Raw genomic sequence first — 24,328 nt, 5'->3', positions numbered from 1 at the left:
GAGGAAGAGGAGGAGGAGGAGGAGGAGGAGGAGGAGGTGGGTTGGGGCAGATGTGGCTTCATTTCCCAGCCGCTGCTGCCTCCCCAGATTTGATGTCAGACCCTTTGGGCTTCTCTGAGGGTGGGGGAAAGAGAAGCCAGAAGGGCCAGTGAGGAATTTAGGAGGGCAGCAAGTCCTCTGAAGTGCTGGGATGGGGGATGGGAGGAGGATGAAGCTCCTGCTGGGGTCAGGAAGGAGAAGGTTCAGGGGCACAAGGTGATGTGGGACCCCTCACCCCAGACCAGGAACCAGGGATGGAGAGTTTCCCCTTTGAAGGAAGCTGCTGGGAAAGTGAAGATCAAAACCCTCTCATCAGCATCAAAAAAAGCCACCTGACCCTTGTCATAGTCCAGGGAGACACAAACCCTCCTGGGCACCCGGGTGTGGGGCAGGGGGACACGCTCCAGGGAGGTGAGAGCCCAAAACTGACCCTCACAGAGCCCCATGGACCAAAGCTCCAGCTCAGGGCTGGTGGTGGCCTCTTCCCCCCTCCTCAGGGACTCCTTCGCCACCCCCAGAGCCCAGGAGCCTTTGGGGGTCACCTCCACATCCCAGCAGCATCTCCCTGAGGTGATTCCTTCATGGGCCAGGACACGGGGGTCGACCCCAAACCACTCAGGTGGGTCCTGCTCAGCTTCTTCCCACCTCACGCTGCTCCCATCTGCTGACACCACGAGCTGAGGGTGGGACGTGGTGGGATCCAACGTCACCCTCACTGCAAAAGGGGGAGGAGAAGAGTGAAAGAGGGAAAGCAACCCCCTTCCCCAGGGCTCTGCCTGCTGCAGCATCCTCAGCCCCATCTCCAGGCTGAGGGGGAGGGACTGGCCAGGTCCTGGGGGGGGTCATTCGGGGCTCCCCAGCTCCAGAGAGACAGGGGACATGTGGAGGCTCCTCTGGAGGTTCCCAAACCCCCCTGGACACGTTCCTGTGCCCCCCCAGATCAAGAGGAACCTGCTTTGGCATCTTCCCCAGGTGACCCTCCAACCCATGGCCCATCACCAGGGTGGGCTGAGCCTTCCCTCAGCCCTTCCCACGCCCCCAGCCCTGGGGAGGTGAGGATTTACTCACCCTTCTCAGGCAGCTGGAACATCAGGGTGTCTGAAATGGGGGGAGGAGAGGAGACACAGACTCACATCAGCACGGGCAGGTGGGTTCTGCCCCACTGAAACCACACCTATAACCCCCAAACCCCCAGCAATTTACCCTCCAAGTGACTCAAAACCAGCCCCTTCCCCACCCCGGTACCTCGGAAGCTCCTCAGGGTTCCCTCCAGAGCATCGTTTTTCCCCCTCAAGTGACTGATTTTCTCCTCCAGCTCTGGAAGAGGCGACTGAGGCTGCTGGAAATGTTCCTCCTCCAGCCTGGAGAAGGACAGAAGGAGGCAAAGATTCATCTTGGTGGAGAGAAACACACCAGGAGACCTTCTGTGCCCACCCTGCCCCGAGGAAGCCCAAATGTTTGGCTTCTGGGTGAGGTTCTGTGAAGGTTCTGCTGAGGAACACGAGGGTCCAACCTCCCTCCCCCCAGCCTGGAGAAGCTGAGGGAGCCTTGTACCTGCTCAAGGTGCCTCTGATGTCCTGGGAAGGAGAGAGAAAACTCAGTAAATGGGTCTTGGCAGCCATAAAAAAGCCTCAGGAGTGTGAGGAGAGGAGCCCAAGGGTGGGTTTGGTTGTGGCAAGGGACAACACCCAGGGCCAGGAGATGCTCTGGCCCCAGGAAGGGATGTCCTGGGCCATCAGGAGATGCTCTGGGCAGAGGAAGGGATGTCCTGGGCCATCAGGAGATGTTCTAGCCCAAGGAAGAGATGTCCTGGGCCATCAGGAGATGCTCTGGCCCCAGGAGGGGATGTCCTGGGCAATCAGGAGATGCTCTGGCCCCAGGAGGAGATGTCCTGGGCCATCAGTAGATGCTCTGGCCCAAGAAAGAAATGTCCTGGGCCATCAGGAGATGCTCTGGCCCCAGGAAGAGATGTCCTGGGCCATCAGGAGATGCTCTGGCCCCAGGAGGGGATGCTCTGGGCCATCAGGAAATGCTCTGGCCCCAGGAGGGGATGCTCTGGCCCCAGGAGGGGATGTCCTGGGCCATCAGGAGATGCTCTGGCCCCAGGAGGAGATGCTCTGGCCCAAGGAGGAGATGTCCTGGGCCATCAGGAAATGCTCTGGCCCCAGGAGGAGATGCTCTGGCCCCAGGAGGGGATGCTCTGGCCCCAGGAGGGGATGTCCTGGGCCATCAGGAAATGCTCTGGCCCCAGGAGGAGATGCTCTGGCCCCAGGAGGGGATGCTCTGGCCCCAGGAGGGGATGTCCTGGGCCATCAGGAGATGCTGTGACCCCAGGAGGGGATGTCCTGGGCTGTCAGGAGATGCTCTGGGATTTAGACTGAAAATCAGGTGGTATAAACCTCAAAACAAGCATTTAGACTCAAAAATTGGGGGTTTAGACCCTGAAATGAGAATTTAGGTCCTAAAACCAGGGGTTTAATCCTAAAAACAAGGATCCAGACCCTAAAACTGGGAGTTTAGACACCAAAAAAGGGGATTAGACCCTAAAACTGAGGGTTTAGACCCCAAAATCGAGGATTTAGACCCAAACCCAGGTGGTATGGACCTAAAATGAGGATTTAGACCCTAAAAGCTAGACTATAGGACCAAAAAATGAGGATTTATACCCGTAAACCGGGAGCTTAGACACAAAAAAGTTGATTTAGACCCTAAATGTTTGGGGTTAGACCCAAAAATTAGCTTTTAGACCCTAAAACTGGAGGTTTAGATCCCAAAAATGAGTATTTAGACCCTAATATCTAGACTTAAGACCCCAAAAATGAAGATTTAGACCCTAAAACAGTGGGTTTAGACCCTAAAAACAAGGATTTAGATGCTAAAACTCTGGGTTTAGACAAAAAATGAGACCAAAACAGAGAATTTAGATCCTAAAAGTATGGGTTTTGCCATTAAAATTAGGATCTAGACCCTAAAACAGGGGGTTTATACTGAAAACAAGGATTTTGATCCTAAAACTGTTTGTTTAGACCCCAAAAACAAGGATTTAGACCCTAAATCGAGGGGGTTAGTCATAAAAACGAGGATCTAGACCCTTAAACTGGGAGTTTAGACACCAGAAACGAGGATTTAGACCTAAAACCAGGTCGTATAGACCTCAAAACAAGGATTTAGACCCTAAAAACTAGACATTAGGCCCCAAAAATGAGGAGTTAGACCCTAAAACCAGGGGCTTAAGCCTAAAAACTGGGATCCAGACCCTAAAACTGCCTCAAGGAGACTGAACCTTGCGGGAAAGTAACGTGTGATGCGAGTCGTGTGTCGTAGGAAGGAACGCGGCAGGAACAGGCTGCGCCGATGAAGAACGAGGTGCGGAGGCTCGTTCTGGCCCCGCAGCCTCCATTTCCCATCACCCCCAGCGCCTCGCTGCCGCCCAAAGCCGCGGGCGGGAGCCGCGGTGCCTGACGGGAGTTGTAGTTGTGCGGCGGCGCCCGGCGGGAGGCGCCGTGTGGCGGAGGGGGGGGGCCTCGGCTTCCCAGCGTGCCCCGCGCGGAGCTTGCGCTCGTGCCCCGCTCGCGCTGCCGCTCGCGCTCCCGGGGGCCGTTCGGTCACCCCAAAACTTCGTGTCCTGCTCCAACCCCCCCTGGCGCTTCCTTCGTGCTGTTCGTGTGTAAACGCCGCTCGATGCGGTGCCGCGGGAAGGGGGGAGCGAGTCCAGCCCCAGAGAGGGGTGGCAGCAGCTCGAAGGGCTCCCGGAGCCCTCCCGGGTCAGGAATCGCTGCGGCAGTTGCTCCATTTTTACCCCACTGCTCCCAGGCCCCATCGCCCAGTGCTCTGCACATAGAATCACAGAACGGTGGGGTTGGAAGGGACCTGTAGAGATCATCCAGCCCAACCCCCCTGCAGCAGCAGCTCCCACCTAGATCAGGTCACACAGGAACATTTCCAGGGCGGGCCTTGAAGCCCTCCAAGGAAGGAGCCTCCACACCCTCCCTGGGCAGCCTGGGCCAGGGCTCCCTCACCTCACAGGGAAAGACATTGTTCTTATATTGAAGTGGGCTGTGTGCACTGCTCCCGGGCTGTCAGCTTGCTCACAGGCTTCCAGGCCTTTGGCATTAGTTGCTGCTTTTGAATATTTGTTAGGGATGGGGTTCAAATCCCCATTTGGTCACCTGGTTAAGGTCTTGTCCCAGATTTGGTTCATAGGGGTCTGTGTCCCTGTCTGGTTATTCAGGTAAGAGACAGAATCTCATTTCAATGTGGGGGTTCAGTCCCTGCTGGGTTGTGGTCACCTGGCTCTGACAGTTCGTTTTCTCTTCACTGGATGATGGTCATTGTCTCAGCATCTTGCTGATTGTCTTGGTGTAGGGGTTGGTTTTTGGTGGATATTGTAAAAACAACCCAAGTGAAACACTGAATGGGACATCCCTGAGAATCTCAGCCCAGCCACCCCCAGCCCCTCTGACACCCGAGGAGAAGCTGCAACACAGCGGGGTTTGATTGCTGCCACATTGCCTTTTGCCTGTTTAACGGCTGGCATTTGGCTGCAATAGGAGTGCAGCAGTCCCAAGGGGAAGCTTAAAGAAATCTCTCCTGCCAGCAATTTTAAACCACTGAAAGCAAATCAGTTGCCCCCAGGTGGAACAGCCAGCCAGGAGAAGCTGATTAGCTGTGACCTAGTGCTAGTTTGATGTGTCAGAAGGCTGTCCAGCACTCAAAGGAGGGATGAAACCTCACAGGAAACCCTCAAGAAATGTAATGGAATAATTGATCCTGTAACCACCATAAAGAGATGGTCAAGAATGAACACAGAGTCCTCAAGAGAGAATTGGAGCTGCAGCAACTGTGAGAGATGTGACTGAAGGTGCCTGCAGAGCCGCTCTCTGCAGCACCCTCCCCTCTGCTCTCTGCACTGTTTGACAGCCAGTGTGTGTCTGTGGGAAATGTTCCACAATCAGTGTGTGAGTGTGTGTGCCAAGGTTTTATCCCCTTCTAGAGCCATTGCCAGATGGTGCTGAACAACGTGGTGTTCCATCCTGCTCCAGCCAGGTGGAAGGAACACACGCTGATGGGGACCGGCAGGAATCCATCCATCAAAATGTTCCTGCTGCAAAGCCAGGGTGGGATCCCAACCAGCCAGGACCCCAAAGGCTTTCAAGAAGATATCAGAGATGGGCACTAGTTGGCAGAAAACACACTGTGCCAAAAGCAAACGTTTGATTCCAAGTCTATGAAGTGAAAGAAGCAGCAAATGGATTCCTGTCTGCCTTCATGGAGCGGCTCAAAGCCACTGCCAGCAAACACACTCACCTGGACCCTGAAAAACCAGAAGCAGCTGCTCAGCTGGCTTCTGTCTTTGTGACACAGCCCCAGATATGAGAGAGAGACTTCCAAAATGAGGAGGAGCACACTCAATTGGAGACGTCAGAAGTAGCATAAAAGGTTTGAATAAGATAAAATTTACCCCAGTGTCTCACCTGTGCAGAATGGGTCCCTGATGCTGGGGCTGCTCCAGAGGATCAAGCTGCCAAAACAAGTGGCAATAATGCACTGCAAGGGCCACTGACTCTGAAACACTCCAGTACACTGGAAAGATCCCAGGAGACAGGGCTGTCAGCAGCAGAGCACGATCTGGAAGGTGATCATTTGGCTGAGATGCTGAAAGCTCCCGAGAGTAACTTGACTCTTGGCAGTTGATCCGTGGCTCTGTGGCTGTTGCTGCGTGCTGCCCGTGTCAGCTCACACAAGGACAGAACTCAACGTGCCCCTCCAGCAGCTCCTCACCTCTCTCCTGGGCATGACGTCAGGATGGGCTGGAAAAGCCGTTGGCTGGCCTGGGTCAGCTGCACAGGCTGTTCCCCTTCCAAGTGTCTTATGCAAGTTAACTCTAGCCCAGCCCCAACCAGGACAGCCCCAAACCAGGGCTCCCTACACAGGACAGTTGGGAGCCAAAAGCTTCTGTCAAGTTTCCCTTGTTTCCAGTGTTTGACTTGTCCAGTGTTGGGCTTTATTTTGTAGCACATGGACAGAGTTGTAGGATACAGCCAAGAGAAACTACAGTTGGGCTTGGCAAGACTTTCTGCTCTTGCTTTTCTCTGCAGAGAGTGATGGAGGCAGCTGGGACTTTGCAGCCCTAAGGACAGAAGGACGTGTCACTGGAGCAGGGGGAGGGACAGAGTAGATGTCCTGGTTTTGCTCAGCCAGGGACAAAGAGCCAGGAGGGTGCTGGCTCACTGCTGGAACCAGACACAAGGGGAAACATCAAAAGCTCCCAGAGGTTGCAATCAGAACAGTTTAATAGAACAACAACAAGGAACAAGGGAAGGAGAAACAGTTCTAACAATGCACAAGGGGATGTACAAAGGGGATGGTGAGTGACGCCGTTGCTCATCAGCCGGGACCCGACACAACTGCACACATGTGCTGGGCACCATGTCAGGATGGGATCCAACACCTGCTGGCCAGCCTGGGGCAGCTGCCCATGCTGCACCCCTTCCCACATCCTTCTAGAACATAACCTTTTGCCAGCAGAAACGAGCACAGTGTTTGTTGTCCAGACACAGGTGCTGGAACCTCCCGCCAATCAGGCTCAGCGCTCTGTCCACTTGATGGGAGAGGCCTGGAAGACAAGAATCCCACAGATTGGCCACAGACACTGATATCCAACCACCGTGAGCAGCTCAGAGCCCCACGCCCCACTTGGAATGGCTTTGGCCTGCAGCAGGGACCCAATTGGCTGGCAGATACTTCTCAGCCCCAATTGCTCCAACATCCTTCCCAGTCAAGATGCTGACAAGCATCCCCTATCTGCTGCTTCAAGCCAAAAGGGATCTTGCAAAAGGGGCTGGTTCAGCTCCAGCAGCCAAAGCTGTTCAAATGCATTCCCAGCCCTACAAGAGAGGCTGCACGTGCCCAGGCCCAGGCCACTTGCCACATCCCTCTGCTGGAACAGCCCTGAGCAGAACACTTGGGTAAAAGCTGTGGCCTTGCCAAGCCACTGAATCCATTTCTAATTCAAGGCCCCCAAGCTACATCTTGGACTCTGAACACAGAGGTATTCCTCTTACCTTTGATTTGACAGACTTCATAGTCATCAACGTCAGGGAGCGCTGAGAGAGAAATTGTGGCCCCAGACTCTCTCCTCAAGCTGTTAATAAACTGTCCCTGTTTGCCAATCATGTGTCTGACTGTATCCTTGATAGCAAAGAGAAAGCAAGAGTCAAGGAGAGAAATGTAGATCAAACACCACTGTGCCCTGGGGCTTCTTTTGCCCATCTTCCTGGTTCCTGCAGCTCATTTGCAGGGTGGGTTTGGACAGGCAGCTGGAACATGACCCTCCTGCACAGGGGAAAGCACCACAATTTATCCCCTGCTCTCAGGGACTGTGAACTCAAAGCCTGCTGAAGGCTTTCAGAGCATCACCCTGACAGATCAGGGTGGAAAGTGATGGAGAAAAAGGACTCCAGCAACCATCCCAGGGTGTAGCCCTTACAGCTAAACGCTGAAACCCTCGTTGGCTGGTTCTGAATCTCCCTGGGTTGGCCTGAGATGGAAGAAGCAGGAGATGGCTGTGTAGGGCAGGGCAGGAGGCACGAGCAGGACAGTGGCTGCTTACCTTGGGCACCTCTATTTCCCACACAAGGACATTGGACTTTTTCTTTCGGCGCCGGTTCTGGCGACTCACTGTCTGCCCCTGGAGACTGTCTGTGTCCTCCAAGTCCATGTGAGTCGCACTGAAACCTGCCAGAAAGGCACCATGTCAGCATTCAGACAGCCCACACAATGCAGCTCCCACACACCAGCCCAGGAGAAGAGATCCTTTGGCAGAGAGATGCCACTGAGCACTTGCTCCGCATTCTGTTGGGATGCTCCTGCCTCAGGTTCCCCAGGATGTCAGAAAGGGTCAAGTCCCATCACACAGAGCCCACTGAAAGCTTCCCTTGATGCCTGGGGACCACCCAGCCCAGCTCTGGGAATGCCAGCACAGGAGGCCCGAGTCGAGCAGCAGCCCTTCACACAGCGTCAGCCCTTCCCCAGCACACACCATCTAGGATCTGGAAGCCAAGAGCCAAAGAGCCCAACGGGGCCGAGCAGCCCTTACCTGGCGCGTGCTCCACTTCGCTGCCCGCCGGCATCCAGCCGCCAGCAAACCTCCTGGCAGCCGTGTGCTGAGCGGCGGGGAAGGGGCTGCGTGTGCCACAGCCGGCAACGGCCCCGCTCGCAGCCCGGGGCTCTGCCTGCGGGGATGGCGGCAGCGCAGCGGCGCTCTGGGCACGGCTCGGCTCCGGCGGGGTCCCGCACACGCTGCTGGCGCTGCCGGCGCTGCTGCCGGCCGCGGGGCTGGGTTGGCAGCTCAGCCTCAGCCCTGCCTGGGACACTGCGCTCTCAGGAAGCGGGAGGGCACAACAGCCAGCAGGGACGGCGGCTGCTGCTTCGGGCCGGGATTCCTCCTCTAGCCCTCGTTCCTCCTGCGCTTCCTCAGCGCCTGTGGCCGCTTCCCTGGGAGCGCTCTGGGCACTGCTCAGCTCCTGCCCGGCTCCCACACGCGCTGCTGGCGCTGCCGGCGCTGCTGGCGCTGCTCTGCGTCGGCGCCTGAGCCTGAGCCCTGTGCGGGGCTGGCTGCAGCGCTGCCGGGACACTGTGCTCTGCCCGGGGACAGAAACAGCAGCAGGGACGCCGCTCTCCTCTGCACAGCCTCCTGTCTCTGCTCCTGCCGTGTCACCCTCAGCAGTGCTGGGCTCAGCTGTTGCAGCTGACACATCCTGAAGGTTGGTCCCTGGGCATTCCTCTGCTGCTGACAAAGGCAGCTCCTGAGGGACACAGGATTCCCCTTGGGGCGATGATTCCTCCTCTGTCCCTCCTCTCTGCTGTGCTTCCTCAGCAGCTGCTGTCGCTTCAGCACCAGCTCTGGCCTGCTCTTTGCTGTGGGAGTAGAGCCACCAGCAGCCCAGCAGTGCCAGCGCTCCAGGCACGGCGTAGGGGATCACGCTGGCCAAGCAAAGAGCCATTGCACAGAGCCACAGCAGCATCTAGCAGGGGAAACAGACAGCATGGTCAAGTCGTCCCAGGGAAGGGAACAGCAAGAGCTTGAGCTATTGCTCTGTGCTCTCAACCTTCATGTTTTAGGCCCAAAGCATTGCTTTTAGCTTCCAAAGCCTCATCTTGAGGCCAACAGAAGAATCACCAGACAGCAACACTACCCATAGCCTTGGCCAGGATCTGGAGGTGGAAGAGCCCAGCATCGAAATGGACTGGGAGGTGCAGAGCAGCCTCTCCTGTCATCCCTGTCTACATCCTCTTCCCTGCCCTGAGAGTTTGGGTCATCCTTACCTTTGGAAGAGGATGGAAGTTGAGGAGAAGTGGTCAGCAAACGAGAAATGTCTGGAAGCAAGCAGGAAGGCAAGTAGCCAAAGAAGGAGCTGAGTCCTCCCGAAGGCAGCTCAGCTGTCCCCTGGGAGGCTTTATAGTCCCTGGCCAGGTGAGGTCACAAACGCCGGGTGGGGTCTGGAACAGCCCCTGTGTGACATCAGCAGCGCCCAACGTTCTCTGTCTCCCTTGGTGACGGCCACAGCGCTGCCCCCGAGCAGCAGGTAGCCTGCGGGAGAGCAGAAGCATGGGGCAGGCAGCGCCCGGCGGGCTCAGCCGGGCTGACAGGAGCTGCTGAGCTGCCCCCGCAGCGCTGCAGGGAAACCTGACGCCAGAGCCCACGTCTCTCAGAGCACCAGGGCAGCGGCTGCGGCAGCCACGGGGGCAGCAAGCCCCGGCTGTTCCGGCAGCACCTTGCAGCTCCAGGAGGAGACACATGCAGTACAGAAACAGCCAGTACAAAGGGCTCGGTGCCTACCTAGGAGGTACTGCCAGTAGGCTGCACATCTCCTGCAGCATCTTGAAGAGCAGCTGCCGCAGGCTCTGTGAGAAACACCACCCTCGGAATAGCAACAAGGACCCGGCACTTTCCTAGCAGAGGAGATGGCAAGTTGAGGACAGGCAGTGGGCAGCCCTGGCTACCTGCCTCCAGCTGCTGAGCCCTTGCCCTGCAGAGCTAATCGGCACTGCCCACACAGCCCTCCTTGTCCCCAGCTCACGGGGTGAAGGAGGTGACTCACCTGCTCAGCCTGTCCCCACAGAACAACAACCACAGGCCAAGGAAGTAAAGCAGGAACAGCTCAGGGTCAAAGCCTGGACACAGACAAACCCCGGCACGGTGCCGTCTGGACTGAGCTCCATCCTGCCACATGGCTAGAGGGGCAGGGAAGGGACAGAACCTGCCACAAGTGCCCCAGATTCCCCTGCTTTCTATCCCATGGGCAAACACAGGCTTCTGTGAAAAGCTGCTGCAAGTATCCCCTGTGGGCTTTAGGAGGAGCTTCCATTTAAACATAAGGAACATATTTCCCTGTTAGTGTGAGGGAGCCCTGGCCCAGGCTGCCCAGGGAGGGTGTGGAGGCTTCTTCTCGGCAGGTTTCCAAACCCACCTGCACACGTTCCTGTGCCCCTGACCAAGCAGAACCTGCTTTAGCAGGGTGTTGGGCTGAAAGATCTCTAAAGGTTCCTGACAAGCCCCATCATTCTGTGACTCTGTGGGGGGCAGCCAGGCCCTGCCTCCAGTTGTCACAGTCACGGCCGGACGCGGCCTTCCCTGCAGAGCCCCACACAGCCCAACAGTCACATCACTTCACAGGCATCACACAGTCACAGGATCATTTCAGCTGGGAGAGACCTTTCAGCTCTTGGACTGCCTTTGTCCCAGCCCCATCACCCACCAGCCCATTTCCCTCAGTGCAACACCCACCCGGCTCTGAAACCCCTCCAGGGACGGTGACTCCAGCAGCTCCCTGGGCAGCTGTTCCAAGGCCTGACAGCCCTGTCAGCAAAGAAATTCCTCCTCACATCCAGCCTGAACCTCCCCTGGCACAACTTGAAGCTGTTTCCTTTTGTTCTATTGCTTGTTACCAGGGAGAACAGACTGACCCCCACCTCGCTGCAGCTTCCTTTCAGGTAGTTGTAGAGAGTGAGAAGGTCTTCCCTGAGTCTTCTTTTCTCCAGGCTAAACAGCCCCAGACCCCTCAGCCCTTCCTCATCTGAGACGTGCTCCAATTCCTTTCCTGGCTTGGTAGCTGCCTCTGGATCCTCTCCAGCACCTCCATGTCCTTCTTGTAGAGAGGAGCCCTGAACTGAGCACAGTATTGGAGGTGCAGCCTCACCAAAGGCGAGTCCAGATAAGCTCCCTGCTCCTGTTGACAACACTGTTCCTGATCTAGGCCAGGATGCCCTTGGCCTTCTTGCTCATCCTGGATGACTGAATGCATCCAGCTGGGAAGCTGAAGCTCATTAGTGATACTTCAGCAGCAGGATTTGGGTTAAAACTGGGCTTTCTGGGAAGAATGAAGCATTTCTTACACCAGCCACAGCCCTGCTCTCTGTGTCCTTGCCCATTCACACCAGCTGCCCAACGGGAGCCCGAAACACAACAAAGGATGAAAAGGAAACAATCTCTTTGGGGATGGGTCTCACCTGTTTTCATTTCTTTTTCCTTCTTGGACATCTTGCCTGTCTCTTCTGTGACCTTGGCATCTCCCTTCTCACACAGGCAGAGAACCGAGGCGCCGGCGCTGGCCGCTTCCACCACCGCCCACAGGGCCCCTGAAACACAAACACAGAGCACGTCAACAACCAGCAACCTGCAGGATCTGGCTGTCCCCTAAAAGAGGACAAGGCTCTGAACTCAGCTCATCAAGAGAAAGGGGATGGGGACAGTCAGACACCCCACTGGAATGAGGCTTGGAGAAGGTTTTCACAGCTCCAGCTGGAACACTGCACAGGGACTCACAAAGTTTACCCCCAGATGTTTCCAAACTCTCCCAGCTTCTCTTTCTGTGAGCACCTTGGTTTTTGCAAGAGGCTGGTTTGGGAAGTGCCTCTGCTGGGGGCTGTTTCTGTGACTGATGGTGTGTGGTTTAGGGGAAGGGGATGGCTCTGAGCAGGAGGGTGTTGACAACACCCAGTGAGAGCCCAAAGCCTTGCACCTACCCGACAAATCACCACCACAACTCCTTTTGTCACCTTCCTGCCTGCCACAAGCATTCACAAGGGAGGATTAGACTTGGAAGAACAGATAAAACCCCAATGGAGGGAGTTCAGAGGGTAGCAGCACACACAGAGGTGAGGGCAGGACACGTTCAACCAAACCCAGTGGGAAGAGGAGCAAAGAGCTGTGCCCACCACGTGAACCCAAGGAGCAGACAGCACTGACCAAGAGCCCCCTCCCACTGATGGCCCTCACGGGGCCTCCTTTAGGGAATCCAAAGCCCTTTATAACACTCTAAAACACCCGACTCAGATGAGAACCTGTGGGGCTCCCAACTGCTCACCACAGCTCTGCGTTTGCTCCTCCCAGACGTGCTCACACCACCCGTGAGAGAGAAGTGGCAGCAGAGGATGAGCCAAAGTGGCAACCTCCCGCCCCAAAAGGAACCCAGGCCAGAGGCAGCCGCCCCACAGCCCCGCGGCTCCCTCCTGAGCTGCAGCCACCGTCCCCTCCAGAGAGGGGGCTTCAGCAGCAAGGCCCAAGTCAGCAGCAGGAGAGAGGGACCCGGCACTGCCGCAGCAATTCCTGACCCGGGAGGGCTCCGGGAGCCCTTTCAGCTGCTGTCACCCCTCTCTGGGGCTGGACTTCCCTCCCCCTCCCCCGCCATGGGACCGCATCAAGCAGCGTTTAAACACAACAGCGCGAAGGAAATAACGCGGGGCGGGGTGGGGGAAGAGCGGGACACAAAGTGTTTGCGGTGAGCGAAGCGTGTCCCAGGCCGCTGCCAGCGCCGGGGCCGCCTCCCCCGGGACTCCCCGCCGCAGAACGGGGCCCAGCCCGGTCGTTCCCGGCTGCCCGGGGCTCGTCCCGCTCCGCCGCGGATGCCCGGCTGCAGCGGGGAAGCGGGAGCGGGTCAAACCCCGAACAGAAGAGCGGAGCGGGGCAGCGCCGGGGCGGGCCGCGGGCGGCAGCCCCCGCGGGGCCCGGGCCCCGCTCCCGCTTTCCCCCGCGGCACGGAGGGACGGCGCGGCCCCGCCTCCCCCCGCCCCGCTCCGCGCCGCCGCCGGGGCCCGAGGAGCCGCCGCGGAGCCGCGTTCGGCCGCCTCCCCCCCACCGGCGCCCGCGGGCGGCTCTCGGGCTCCCGGGGCCTCGCCGCCGCCCCGGGCCCGCCTCCGCCCGGCCCCGCCTCACCGGACACCCCCGGCCCGCCGCGGAGCCCCCTCCCCGCCGCCCTCCCGCCGCCCCCCGGCCCGCCCGCGGCCCGCGCTCACCGCCGGCCACGCGCCCCCCATCCTGCACTCGCTCGCCGCCCGGCGCTCAGCCGTGGGGAGCTCGGCCGCCTCCTCCTCGCCCGACACGGCCGGAGCCGCCTCCGCCGGGACCCCCGGGAGCAGCCGCCGGCGCCGCCCCCGCGCCGAGAGACCCCCGGCAGCGCGGGCGGCGGCGCGGGCTCCGCGCGGGGCACGCTGGGACTACGACTCCCGGCAGGCACCGCGGCTGCCGCCGGCGGCTTTGCGCGACAGCGAGGCGCGGGCGCTGACGGGAAATGGAGTCCGCGGGGAAGCGGCGCCTGTCCCGCGGCTGCCGCTGCTCCCGGTCCCGCTCCCGCCCCGCAGCATCATCACCTCTGGGCACAGGCGTAAGAATCGCCCGAGGGTGGCAGCTGGAAGGGCCGTCACTAAAAAGAGTCACGGAACGGTGGCAGTTGGAAGCGACCCCTAAAGCTCATCCAGCCCAACCCCCATCTCAGGCGGGTCCCACCTAGATCAGGTCACACAGGAGCGTGTCCAGCTGGGCTTGGAAACCTGCCGAGAAGGAGCCTCCGCAGCCTCCCTGGGCAGCCTGGGCCAGGGCTCCCTCACCTCAGCAGGGAAACAGCTTTTGCTCCCGTTTCAATGGGACATTTTGTGTTGCAGCTTCTTTCCATCAGCCCTTGTCCTGTCACTGGATACAACAGAACAAAAGTGCTGCCCCAGCCCCCTGACACCCACCAGTGACATATCTGTCAGTATTAATGGGAACCCCCTGCAGTCTCCTCTTACCTAAAGAGCCCCAGGGCCTGCAGCTTTTCCTCCTCACACACATGTTCCATCCCCTCAGCATCTCAGTAGCCCTGTGTTGCCTCTCTGCAGCCGTTCCCTGTCTCTCTGGAGCTGGGGACTCTGCCCTTACTGCTGGTGACCCTCAGCAGGTTCCTCTGTGCCCAACTCTCAGCCTGTCCAGCTCTCACAGCCTCTGGTGAATCAGCCAGTGCTCCCGGTTTGGTGCCATCAGGGAGCTCACTGAGGGTCCCTCTGTCCCCGCATGGGGTGCCTGTATGTGGGTGTGAGGTGACATCCCTGCAGTGCCCCCCATGGCCGTGGGGCTGAGTGTGGAGCATCCATGTGCAGCGAGGCCGTCCCAGGGGCCAGGAGCTGCGATTGGCGTCTCTGCGAGGCCGAAGGAGCAGCCCCGGCAGGAGCAGTGGGGCTGGGGGTGTGTCGGGGCCCCGCGGGGCTGTGCCTGGGCTGGGTGCCAGGAGGAAACCTCAGGCTTCCTGGCCGGGCGCTGTGGGGGAAGCGCAGCGAGTGCTGCGAGGCCGCGGGGGCTGCGGTTTGTGCAGCTGCAGCTGCAGCTCCCGATGCATCTGCCTGCAGGGAACAACGGCCCCTGGGGTACACAGGGACGGTTGGGGACAGGCTGGGGCCTCTCCTACTGCCGGGCTGGGGACGTGTCCCAGCGCGGCTCCTGCCGGGGCCCTGTCCTGAGGCTCTCCAGGAGGGATGTTCCTGCAGGCCGGGGCTGCAGCTCTGCCCCCAGCCCAGGGCTGTCCCACAGGGGCTGCAGCAGGGCAGGGGCTGTTCCCTTTCCACCCCGACACAGAGCCAGAGCAGCCCCACAGCTCGGGGCTGCTGGACACTGCCCTCGTGGGTTCTCTGATGAGTGTAGCTGATGCTCAGCACTCCCAGTGCTCCCAGTGCTCCCAGTTGAGGGCCTGGAGACCCATTTCCCCTCTGCGCCTGCCTCGGCCCATAACTCTGCCCCATGGCAGCAGCCGTGGCACCCGCTTTGGGACCGTGGTGTCCCTCATATATGGGCATGAAGGGCACTGGAGAAGCTCATTGGCGGGCTGAGCTGTGTCAGAGTGGAGAGAGCTCCTGATCACATCTCAAAAGGTGCTGCTGCTTGGATTGGCTCCTGCAGCTGCGTTGGCATCTCTCAGAGATCTCACCCTCCCATCAGCAGCAGCCCCACGAGGGTGCGGGAGCCGTGCCGGGGAGTGGGGAGCAGCAGGGCTGTGCCCGCGGGGCAGGAGGCTCAGGATGGGCACCCAGGGACTCCTGTGGCCTCGGGTGCTGTGGCTGCTCCTCGGGCTGCAGCTGTGCAGGGGTAAGTGCTGGCTCCCTTGTCCCACAGCCCAGGGCCAGTGGGCACCAGCGTGCTCATCGGGATACCTCTGGCAATTCGGTTTCTTCACGGGTGCCGCTGGGACGAGGGGCAGAAGGTGCTCAAGGGAGTGGATGCTGTGCCTGTGTGGGTGGGAGAGGGAGGTGTGGGGCTGGGGCACGGGGCCATACAGGGGTTTCTGTTCTGGGGAGGAGAGAGGGGACATGGGAAAGGGGGGTTTGAATAAGTGGGGATGTGCTGCAGGCTGTGGGGCTGTGAATGGTACAGCAGGTCTGCTGCTGGGCAGCCTCAGCCCTTTGCAGAGCTGGGGAAAAAGGGACCCCCAGACTGCCCCAGGGACAGCCCAGGATGGGGAGGGCTGTCCCTCAGGTGCCTTTACCTCTGCCTGGGCAGGGGGGACCCCAGAGCTGTCGTCTGGAGCTCGGTGCTCTCCTGACCAGCCCCGTTTTGGCGTTTCAGGGGCTGCAGAGTTGAGGCTGGTGGATGGCGGCAGCCGCTGCGCTGGAAGAGTGGAGGTGGAACACGAGGGACAGTGGGGCACTGTGTGTGATGATGAATGGGACTTGAAAGATGCTGCAGTGGTTTGCAAGCAGCTGGGATGTGGGTCTGCTGTTGAAGAGGATGAAGATTATGAGGATAAAGATTTTGGGCCAGGATCTGGCCCTATTTGGTTGGATGATGTTCAGTGTAATGGCTCCGAGCCTGCCCTGTCCAACTGTACACACAGAGGATGGGGTGAGCACAACTGTGTACACAACTGGGATGCTGGGGTGAGCTGTTCAGGTAAGAGGCCAGAAAGGGACCTGGCTGTGCCCTTCAGGAGCAATGAGTGTGTGTGAGAGCAGGGTCCAGGCTGGCTGGTCACATTGCCAAGCTGCAGCTTGTGTTGCTGGTGTCTCCAGTCCTGAGAAAGGACAAAAGGAACCCAGCCTGGGTTCTCACCACAAACCTGGGCCCTGAGGTTGCTCAGCCCACTCTAAGTTGGTGCCTGGCCTGCCTCCTCTCTGCCCCATTGTGTCTCAGTTCCCATCTTCCTCCTCCCACTCAGCCAGGACCGCTCTGGCATGGCCACGGACCAGCTCCCACCATGCCAGAGGCACCCACATCATCTCATGCAGCCACCCACAGCCCTGGGGAATGGCAGGAGATAACAAGGGACTTTATTGGCACCTTATTCCTCTGCCAGGGTGACCCCTGAGCTGCAGCCCACAGAGACACACCCCATGCAGTTGGGGTGACCTGTTGCTGCACCTTTCCTGCCTGTCCCAGCCCCAGCTGCCCTGTGCCACAGGACCTTTGCCAGCACTTGCACTGTCCTCAGTGCCCGTCCTTGCCCTGAGAGCTGCTGCAGCCCAGAGCTGCTCCTGCTGTGTTTGTGCCATCAGCACCCACTGGGAGCTGCTAGGGGGCTTGTGGGACACTGTGGCCTCCTTGGAGATGAGGTGGGATCAGGGTAGATAACTGCCAGCAGGCTCTGGGAACTCACAGGGGGCTTTGTCTGCTCCAGGGTTTGTCCGGCTGGTCGGAGGGGACAACGACTGCTCAGGACACGTGGAGATCCATGATGGGGAGAAGTGGAAAAGTGTCTGTGCCTCAGCCTTTGGTCCCAGAGCTGCTGCTGTGGTCTGCAGGGAGCTGCAGTGTGGGGCAGCCCTGAACATCCAAGGGGTAGCTCATGATGGAGCCAGCGCCGGTGCCATGTGGGACAGAGAGCTGCAGTGTGCAGGGAATGAACCCTTCCTCCAGTTTTGCCCCAGAGGCCCCTCCTGCGACCAGCTCTGCACCCCCAGAGCTGCTACTTGGCTGAGCTGCACACGTAAGGACTCTCACTGGGGTGTAAAACACCAGGGATGTGCTGGGGACAGGGCAGCGGGGCAGGGACCGTGCTGGGCCTGAGGACAGAGGGGCTGATGTGGGGTCTGCAGCCCCACAATGATGCAGGAAGAGGTGGAGGAGGAGGATGGCAGCTCTCCTCCATTAGACCTCTCTCCAGCTCCTGAAGGAGCCAGAGCACAAGTCCAATCCCTTCCATTGTTCTCTGTGCTTGCAGGGTTCAGGCTGGTGAACGGCACCACGGCGTGCGAGGGGAGGGTGGAGCTGCACGTGCAGGGGACCTGGGGCAGCCTCTGTGCCTCCCGCTGGCACCTCTCTGACACCCACGTCCTCTGTGGTCACCTGGGCTGTGGCTTTGCTGTGTCCCTTCCCAGAGGAGGGAGTTTTGGGAGAGGAATGGGCCCCGTCTGGAGAGACTCGTTCCACTGCAGTGGGACTGAAGCCCACCTGGGACAGTGCCCAGTGACCGTGCTGGGGGCCTCCCCGTGCTCCCATGAGGATGCTGCTGCTGTCATCTGCTCAGGTGAGGGCTGGCAAACCCTGGATTCGCTCCTTTGTCTCCTGGCATGACAGCAGCCCAAGGCAGGGGACCTGGGGCAGGCCCAGGCTGCACTTCCCCCTGCAGAAGCCCTGAGGGCTGCAGAGAGACATTGTCCCTGCCCCCCAGGGCAGCCCCAAAGGCCACCTCCAGGCTCAGGCTCTTTTAATGTCCCCCGTGGCGCTGGGTGGCTCATCCCACCCCTCTGGCTACAGACAGCCCTGTCTCAGCAACACAGAAATAGCCCCAGGCATGATCTCAGCCCCACGGGGCTGCCTGGCTGCCCCCAGCAGCAGCAGCAGAGCAGGGGGTGAGGCACAGAGCCAGGCTGGGGCTTCTGGTGAGCACCAGCCCCAAAGCTGTCCTTTCTGCTGGGGCAGACTCCTCAGCTCTGCTCCCTGCCAGGGACACTGGCTTCCAGGGCCCATCTCCAGCAGAGAACCAACGGCTTAGGTTGGAAAAGGCATCTGAAGGTGCTGGAGTCCCAGCCCTGCCCTCACCCTGCCAATCCCAGCACTGACCCAGCACCTCAGCTCCAATCTCAACCTGCTCTAGGGAAACCTGAGCCTGTTTTCTCCTGTCTTGTCATTCATTACTTAGGTTGGAGCTGGGGCAGAACTTTTTCTATGAGAGGGGTGTGAGCCCCTGTGTCAGGCTGCCCAGGGAGTTGGGGCAGTGCCCAGCCCTGAAGGGATCCCAAAGCCGTGGGGCTGAGGTGCTGAGGGCCGTGGGTCAGTGCTGGGCTGGGCAGGGTGAGGGCAGGGCTGGGGCTGCAGCAGCTTCAGGGGCTTTTCCCGTCAGCCCAAAGGGTTGTGTGAGTCCATGATCGGTGATTCCACGACTCCCCAGGCCCCGCTGGCTCCGGGTCCCTGCGGCTGGTGGGGGGAGGGAGCCGGTGCGCCGGGCGAGTGGAGATCTTCCAGCGCGGGACGTGGGGCAGAGTCCTGTCTGAGCAGTGGGACGTGGCGGAGGCCCGTGTGGTGTGTCGACAGCTGCGGTGCGGAGAGGCAGAGACGGCCTACAAGCCGCCCACGGCCGAGCGAGGGCCGGGCCCCGTGGGGCTGCGAGGGGTGCGGTGCCAGGGGCACGAGGCCCAGCTGAGCCTCTGCAACGTCTCCTGGCCGGCAGCGGGGGTCGTGGAGGACGTGGGGGTGGTTTGCGAGGGTGAGTGTCCCCACGGGCTCCCCGGGGCACAGGGTGGGTGGGCAGCCGGCCCCCGCCGCCATCTGGGCTCCGTCCCCGCCGCAGGGAGCCGGCGCGTGCGGCTGGCGAACGGGCCCGGGCGCTGCGCCGGGAGAGTGGAGATCTACTCCCAGGGCAGCTGGGGCAGGGTCTGCGACGACGGCTGGGACCTGCCCGATGCCGCCGTCGTGTGCCGGCAGCTGGGCTGCGGAGGGGCCGTGGGGGCGCCGGGTTCTGCTGCCTTTGGGGAGGGCTCCGGGCACATCTGGCTGGACGGCGTCAACTGCTCCGGGGCCGAAGCCGCTCTCTGGGACTGCCCGGCCGGGCCCTGGGGGCGGCACGACTGCGGGCACAAAGAGGACGCCGGAGCCGTCTGCTCAGGTGTGTGGCGGGAGCCCAGGGCCCGGGGCACAGACTGTTCCTGGCTGCCTCTGAGCTCCCAGCCCAGCCCAGGGACGGCCACACAGGGTCCCCTCCGTGCCCCGGGCTCCCTGTGCTGCTCCGCCGTGGCCCAGGCCCAGCGGGAAGGGCAGGGCCGTGTGTCCATCACAGACGTGCCTGTGCCCGTGGCTGCAAAGGGGCACTTTGCCCGGCTGAGGGGCCGGGGGGAGCGGGGCTGTCCCTGCTCCCAGAGCCCCAGACCAGCCCCTTCCCCTGTGGGGCCTTTCCTCCCAGAGTTCACGGCCCTGAGGCTGGAGAACAGCGACGGCTGCTCCGGGCGCCTGCAGGTTTTCTACAACGGGACGTGGGGCAGCATTTGCTCCAACTCCATGACCCCCAAAACGGTGTCACTGGCATGCGAGGAGCTGGGCTGCGGGAAGGAAGGGACCCTGGAGATACAATGGCCACGGGGCAGAGTGTCTGGCCCCGCCTGGCTGGACCGTGTGGAGTGTGAGGAGAGACACGGCTCCTTCTGGCTGTGTCCCTCCGCTCCCTGGAACCCGCGGTCGTGCGACGAGCTGCGAGATGTGACCCACATCACCTGCCGTGGTAATTCTGAGCTGCACAGGCACCAGTATCCACCCAGCAATTCCTCCCTGCTGGCTGGGATCAGCACTGGGGTGGCAGCAGGAGCAGGGCAGGGATTGTCCCCTGTGCTGGGCTCTGGTGAGGCTGCAGCTCGAGGGCTGTGTTCAGTGCTGGGCCCCTCACTCACTGCCAGAGGGACACTGAGGGGCTGCAGCGTGGCCAGAGCTGGGCAGCGGAGCTGGGGAAGGGGCTGAAGGAATCGGGGAGTTGAACCTGGAGAAGAGGAGGCTGAGGAGAGACAGGAGCAGTCTGTGCAAAACCCTGCCAGGAGACTGGAGTGATGTTAGGGTCGGTCTCTTCTCTCCATTAATGAGTGATAGGACAAGAGGAAAGGGACTCAAGTTGCCCCAGGGGAGGTTGAGATTGGAGCTGAGGCAGAACTTTTTCCCTGAGAGGCTTGTCAGCCCCTGTGCCAGGCTGCCCAGGGAGGTGGGGTGTCCTCATCTCTGGAGAGATCCCAAAGCTGAGATGCTGAGGGCCGTGGGTCAGTGGTGGGATGGGCAGGGTGAGGGGAGGGCTGGGACTCCAGCACCTTCAGGGGCTTTTCCTACCCAAATGATTCCATGACTCCATGATTCTCTGATCTCCTTCTGCAGGGACACGGCCCAAAATGACCCCAACCCCGGGCTCCGCGTGCCCCAACGCCACGAGCTGCACAGGTAGGGAGCTGCTCCTCTGCTGCCCCTCTGTCCTGGCAGGGCTGTGCCCACCGTCCCGCTGCCCCAGCAGCTCTGTGCCTCCTGCAGACAGGGAGAGGATCCGCGCCGTGGGAGGAGAGGACGGCTGCTCGGGCCGGGTGGAGCTGTGGCACCGCGGCTCCTGGGGGACGGTGTGCGACGACGCGTGGGACGTGCGGGATGCCGAGGTGGCCTGCAGGCAGCTGGGCTGTGGACCCGCCGTGGCCGCCCTGCCCGAGGCTGCCTTTGGGGAGGGCACGGGCCCCGTCTGGCTGGAGAAGGTGGAGTGTCGGGGCACAGAGGCGGCTCTGCAGCACTGCTGGGCCTGGCCCGGGGACCGCGGGCTCTGCCGGCACAAGGAGGACGCGGCCGTGCGCTGCGCGGGTGAGTGCAGGGGCTGCAGCTCTGCCCGGGGCACTGCATGGAGCTGGGGCAGGTCCCATCCTGCCCTCAGAGCTCTGGAGAGCGAGGCTGTTCCTGCAGAGCCTGGCAGCCTGGTCCCATGTGGGCAGCAGCTTCTGTGGCGCTGGATGTCCTCCAGCTGCTGCCCGGCCAGGCTCTGCAGCCCCAGGGGCACTTCTGGACCTTGGAGTCCTGGTTGATAAACTGAACATGAGCCAGCAACGTGCCCTCGTGGGCAAGAAGGCCAATGGTATCCTGAGGGCATCAGGAAGAGGATGGGCAGCAGGTCGAGAGAGGTTCTACTCCCCCTCTGCTCTGCCATATCTGGTGGGGCGTCATCTGGAGTCCTGTGTCCAGTTCTGGGCACCCCAGCTGCAGAGGGACAGGGAGCTGCTGGAGAGAGGCCAGTGCAGGGCCAGCAAGATGATCTGGGGACTGGAATATCTTCCTTATGAGAAAAGGCTGTGGGGCCTGGGGCTGTTTAGTCTGCAGGAGGTTTTGGGGGGATCTCATTAACACTGACAAGTACCTAAAGGGTGGGTGTCAGGGGGATGGGGTGACATTTTTTCTGCAATGTCCAGTCACAGGACAAGGGGTAATGGACAAAAGCTGCAAAACAAAAAGCTCCACTAAAACACAAAGAGAAACTCTTACACTATTAATGTGAGGGAACCCTGGCCCAGGCTGCCCAAGGAGGGTGTGGAGGCTCCTTCTCCAAGCCCACCTGGACACGTTCCTCTGCCCCCTGAGTGAGGGGAACCTGCTGTAGCAGGATATGAGCTGGATGAGCTCTGGAAATCTGTTCCAACCCCCACTATCCTAGGAGTCTCTGAACTCCCAGGCTGCTGGTGTTGCCCTGGCCAAGGTCCAGAGTAGGGCCCTGGGCTCTGTCGCAGCCCCCTGAGCAGCCCTGTGGAAGGGGTGGTTCAGGGGGGCTGTGCCAGGGGTGTCTGCACACACAGGCCAGGTAAGGGTGGAGGCTCCTGGTACCCACGTACCCTCCTCTCAGCTCATCTCTCCTTCTCCTCCTCTGCAGCTGCGCCCAGGACAGCAGCACCGACCCCTCGAGCAGGTGACGTGTCCTTCCCATCAGCAACGAGTCTCCTCGAGGCAGGGCTGTGACCCAGCCAGAGGGAAGGGGATCCTCACTGGGAGGGAAGCTCCCAAGAGGAGGCAGCGGGTTATGGGTGCCGGGGGTGGGGAGGGCTGTGAGTTGCCCACGGTATGATGGGGGTCAGGGCTGGGTGCTCCAGCCCCCCACTGCTCCTTGGCCTGGTGCTTCCCTCTGTGTGTCGCTGCCTGTGCAGATCCCACTCGGGGCCGCCCGACCAGCAGCAGAAGCGTCTCGTTGCCCGTCATCATGTGCATGATCCTGGGAGCCCTTGTCTGCCTGCTGCTGGCCCTCCTGGCCTGGAGAGTGCTCAGCGCCAGGGCTGAGCGCAGAGGTGGGTCCTGCCCCACGCTGCCACGGGAAGGTGCCTCTTGGCAGGGCCAGGGCACTGTGGGGCGTGTGTGTCAGCACAGGCAGAGCTGGGGGCACAGGCGTGTGCTGCTGCTGTGCCACTGACTACCTGACGATGGGCCAGCAGCAGCCAGGGGAAGAGAGTCCCGACACGGGGGAGTTGGGGATGGGGCGAGAAGTGGCCAGAGCTGGGCTGGGGCACATGGGCACAGGGGGGAACAAATGAGGAAGGGCCAGTGTCAGAGCTCTGGGCAGCTCTGGAGGGGGCTGTGGGGCAGGGGAGGTGCCAGGAGGAATGCAGGGCAGCAGGGTCCATCCCCGTGGTGTCAGGCCCCAGGCTGCTCTTCTGCCCAGCCCTCAGCTCCCCGTGGCAGTGCAGGGACTGTGCTGTGGATCCGTGGGGCAGTGAGGGGGCAGCTGCGGAGGGGAGGGAAGGTGGGAGCTGCCTGTCCCTGAGCCAGAGCGGCCTCTATCCACAGGCTCCCAGACAGCCCTGGAGCCCTTCCCTGAGGCCGTGTACCAGGAGATCCATTACAGCCCAGTGTGGGAGGAGCAGGCGAGATTCAAGCCATCAGGTGGGTCTGGGTCCATCCCTGGGGGCTCTGTCCCCTGGTCCCCAGCTGCAGCTGACTCCCTGCAGCCCCCAGGCCCAAGGTTGTTGCAGCAATGTGGGGAGAACAGAGAGGTCCTGGCCCAGGACAGAAGCTTCCTCCCCATCATCTCTGCCCACCCCAGCTGGGTTTGTCCCAGGGCAGAGGGTCAGTCCTGGGCCCTCCTCCCCACTCAGCCGTGGCTTTGTGGGTCCCCTGTGCCCATCAGCACAGAGCAGCAGCCTGGTCAGCAGAGCTCACCCCCACAGCACCCACTCACCTCTCTCCAGGCTCCTATTCCGAGGAGTCCCTGACCAAGCTGCAGCCCCACCACAGGGACAGCGAGGAGGAAGATGGTCTGGGGTCAGCACGAGGTAATGGGGGGCAGGAAGGGGTTGATGTCTCATCCCTGCAGACTCGGGATGGACAGTGGTGCACCTGAGTGCCACCATCAGAGTTGGGGAGCAGATGGGGATCTCCTGTTCTGCTGCAGCCACCAGTGTCTGAGCCCCGTGTCCCTGCGCTTCCTCCCGTCCTCTTCTCTGCACGATGCATCTTCTCACCAACCTCAGCTCCTTTCTGCTTGCAGATGTCCCTGTCCTGCCCAGAGGTGGCCCAGCAGATGGCTATGATGATGCCAGGGAGGTTTCTGACCCTGGGGAGGACCTTGTGTCTGGGCACAGAGGCTGGGAAGTGCCCAGGGCAGCGGAGGAGGGAGCAGGGCCCAGGGACGCACCTGGAGGTGAGAGGATGGGGATGAGGATGAGGGACAGGGCGGGTGGAGGGAGGCTCAGCATCTCTGAAGTGGTGAGGAGAAGGAAGGAAGGAGATGTCCAAATGTGCTACAGTCTGCCTTGCTGCTTTGCAGAGACAAAGCTGTGCTCCCAGAGCAGTGCCGGGGCCCTTGGAGCTGAGGGAGATGCCCAGTGCCTGTGCCCAGAGAGCTGGAGCTACGACGATGCCCAAGAGGTGTCCCTGGCACATCCCCCTGAGGACAGCGAGGCCGTGACACCGCAGCTCAGGGCACAAGGGTGGCCCATCCCTGGGCCAGGAGAGCCCGTCACTGCCACGGGGCTGGGAGCAGCTGGGAGGGAGGAGGGAGCTGTGTGGCTGGGAGAGCCCTGAGCTCCAGGGAGCCCTCGGCCCTTGCCAGCCATTTCCTCT

The 24,328-nt window shown here is 60.8% G+C and overlaps 1 protein-coding gene and 1 long non-coding RNA gene across 2 annotated transcripts; one reads left to right on the top strand and one right to left on the bottom strand.

Moving 5' to 3' along the window:
* Window positions 1–8,508: 8,508 nt before the first annotated feature.
* Window positions 8,509–13,048, bottom strand: LOC133628092 (uncharacterized). The gene is made up of 5 exons (XR_009820528.1): window positions 12,408–13,048; window positions 11,551–11,679; window positions 9,881–9,993; window positions 9,367–9,631; window positions 8,509–9,065 (listed from the first exon to the last, which is right to left on the bottom strand). It is a non-coding gene; the product is annotated as an uncharacterized LOC133628092 (long non-coding RNA).
* Window positions 13,049–14,446: 1,398 nt separating this feature from the next.
* LOC133628080 (antigen WC1.1-like) lies at window positions 14,447–23,671 on the top strand. Its single transcript, XM_062015980.1, has 16 exons — window positions 14,447–14,718; window positions 15,461–15,594; window positions 15,911–16,138; window positions 16,959–17,267; window positions 17,502–17,807; window positions 18,672–18,892; window positions 19,019–19,385; window positions 19,680–19,972; window positions 20,435–20,462; window positions 20,630–20,692; window positions 20,780–21,094; window positions 22,149–22,184; window positions 22,420–22,557; window positions 23,054–23,149; window positions 23,455–23,538; window positions 23,580–23,671. Exons 1-16 carry the CDS (start codon window positions 14,447–14,449, stop codon window positions 23,669–23,671), a joined length of 2,982 nt encoding a protein of 993 aa, XP_061871964.1.
* Window positions 23,672–24,328: the final 657 nt, after the last annotated feature.

This window comes from Colius striatus, chromosome 28, assembly GCF_028858725.1.
Source record: "Colius striatus isolate bColStr4 chromosome 28, bColStr4.1.hap1, whole genome shotgun sequence".
NCBI lineage: Eukaryota > Metazoa > Chordata > Aves > Coliiformes > Coliidae > Colius > Colius striatus.
Note: the sequence above shows the minus strand (reverse complement) of the source record. Positions and strands in the feature narration are given on the sequence as shown.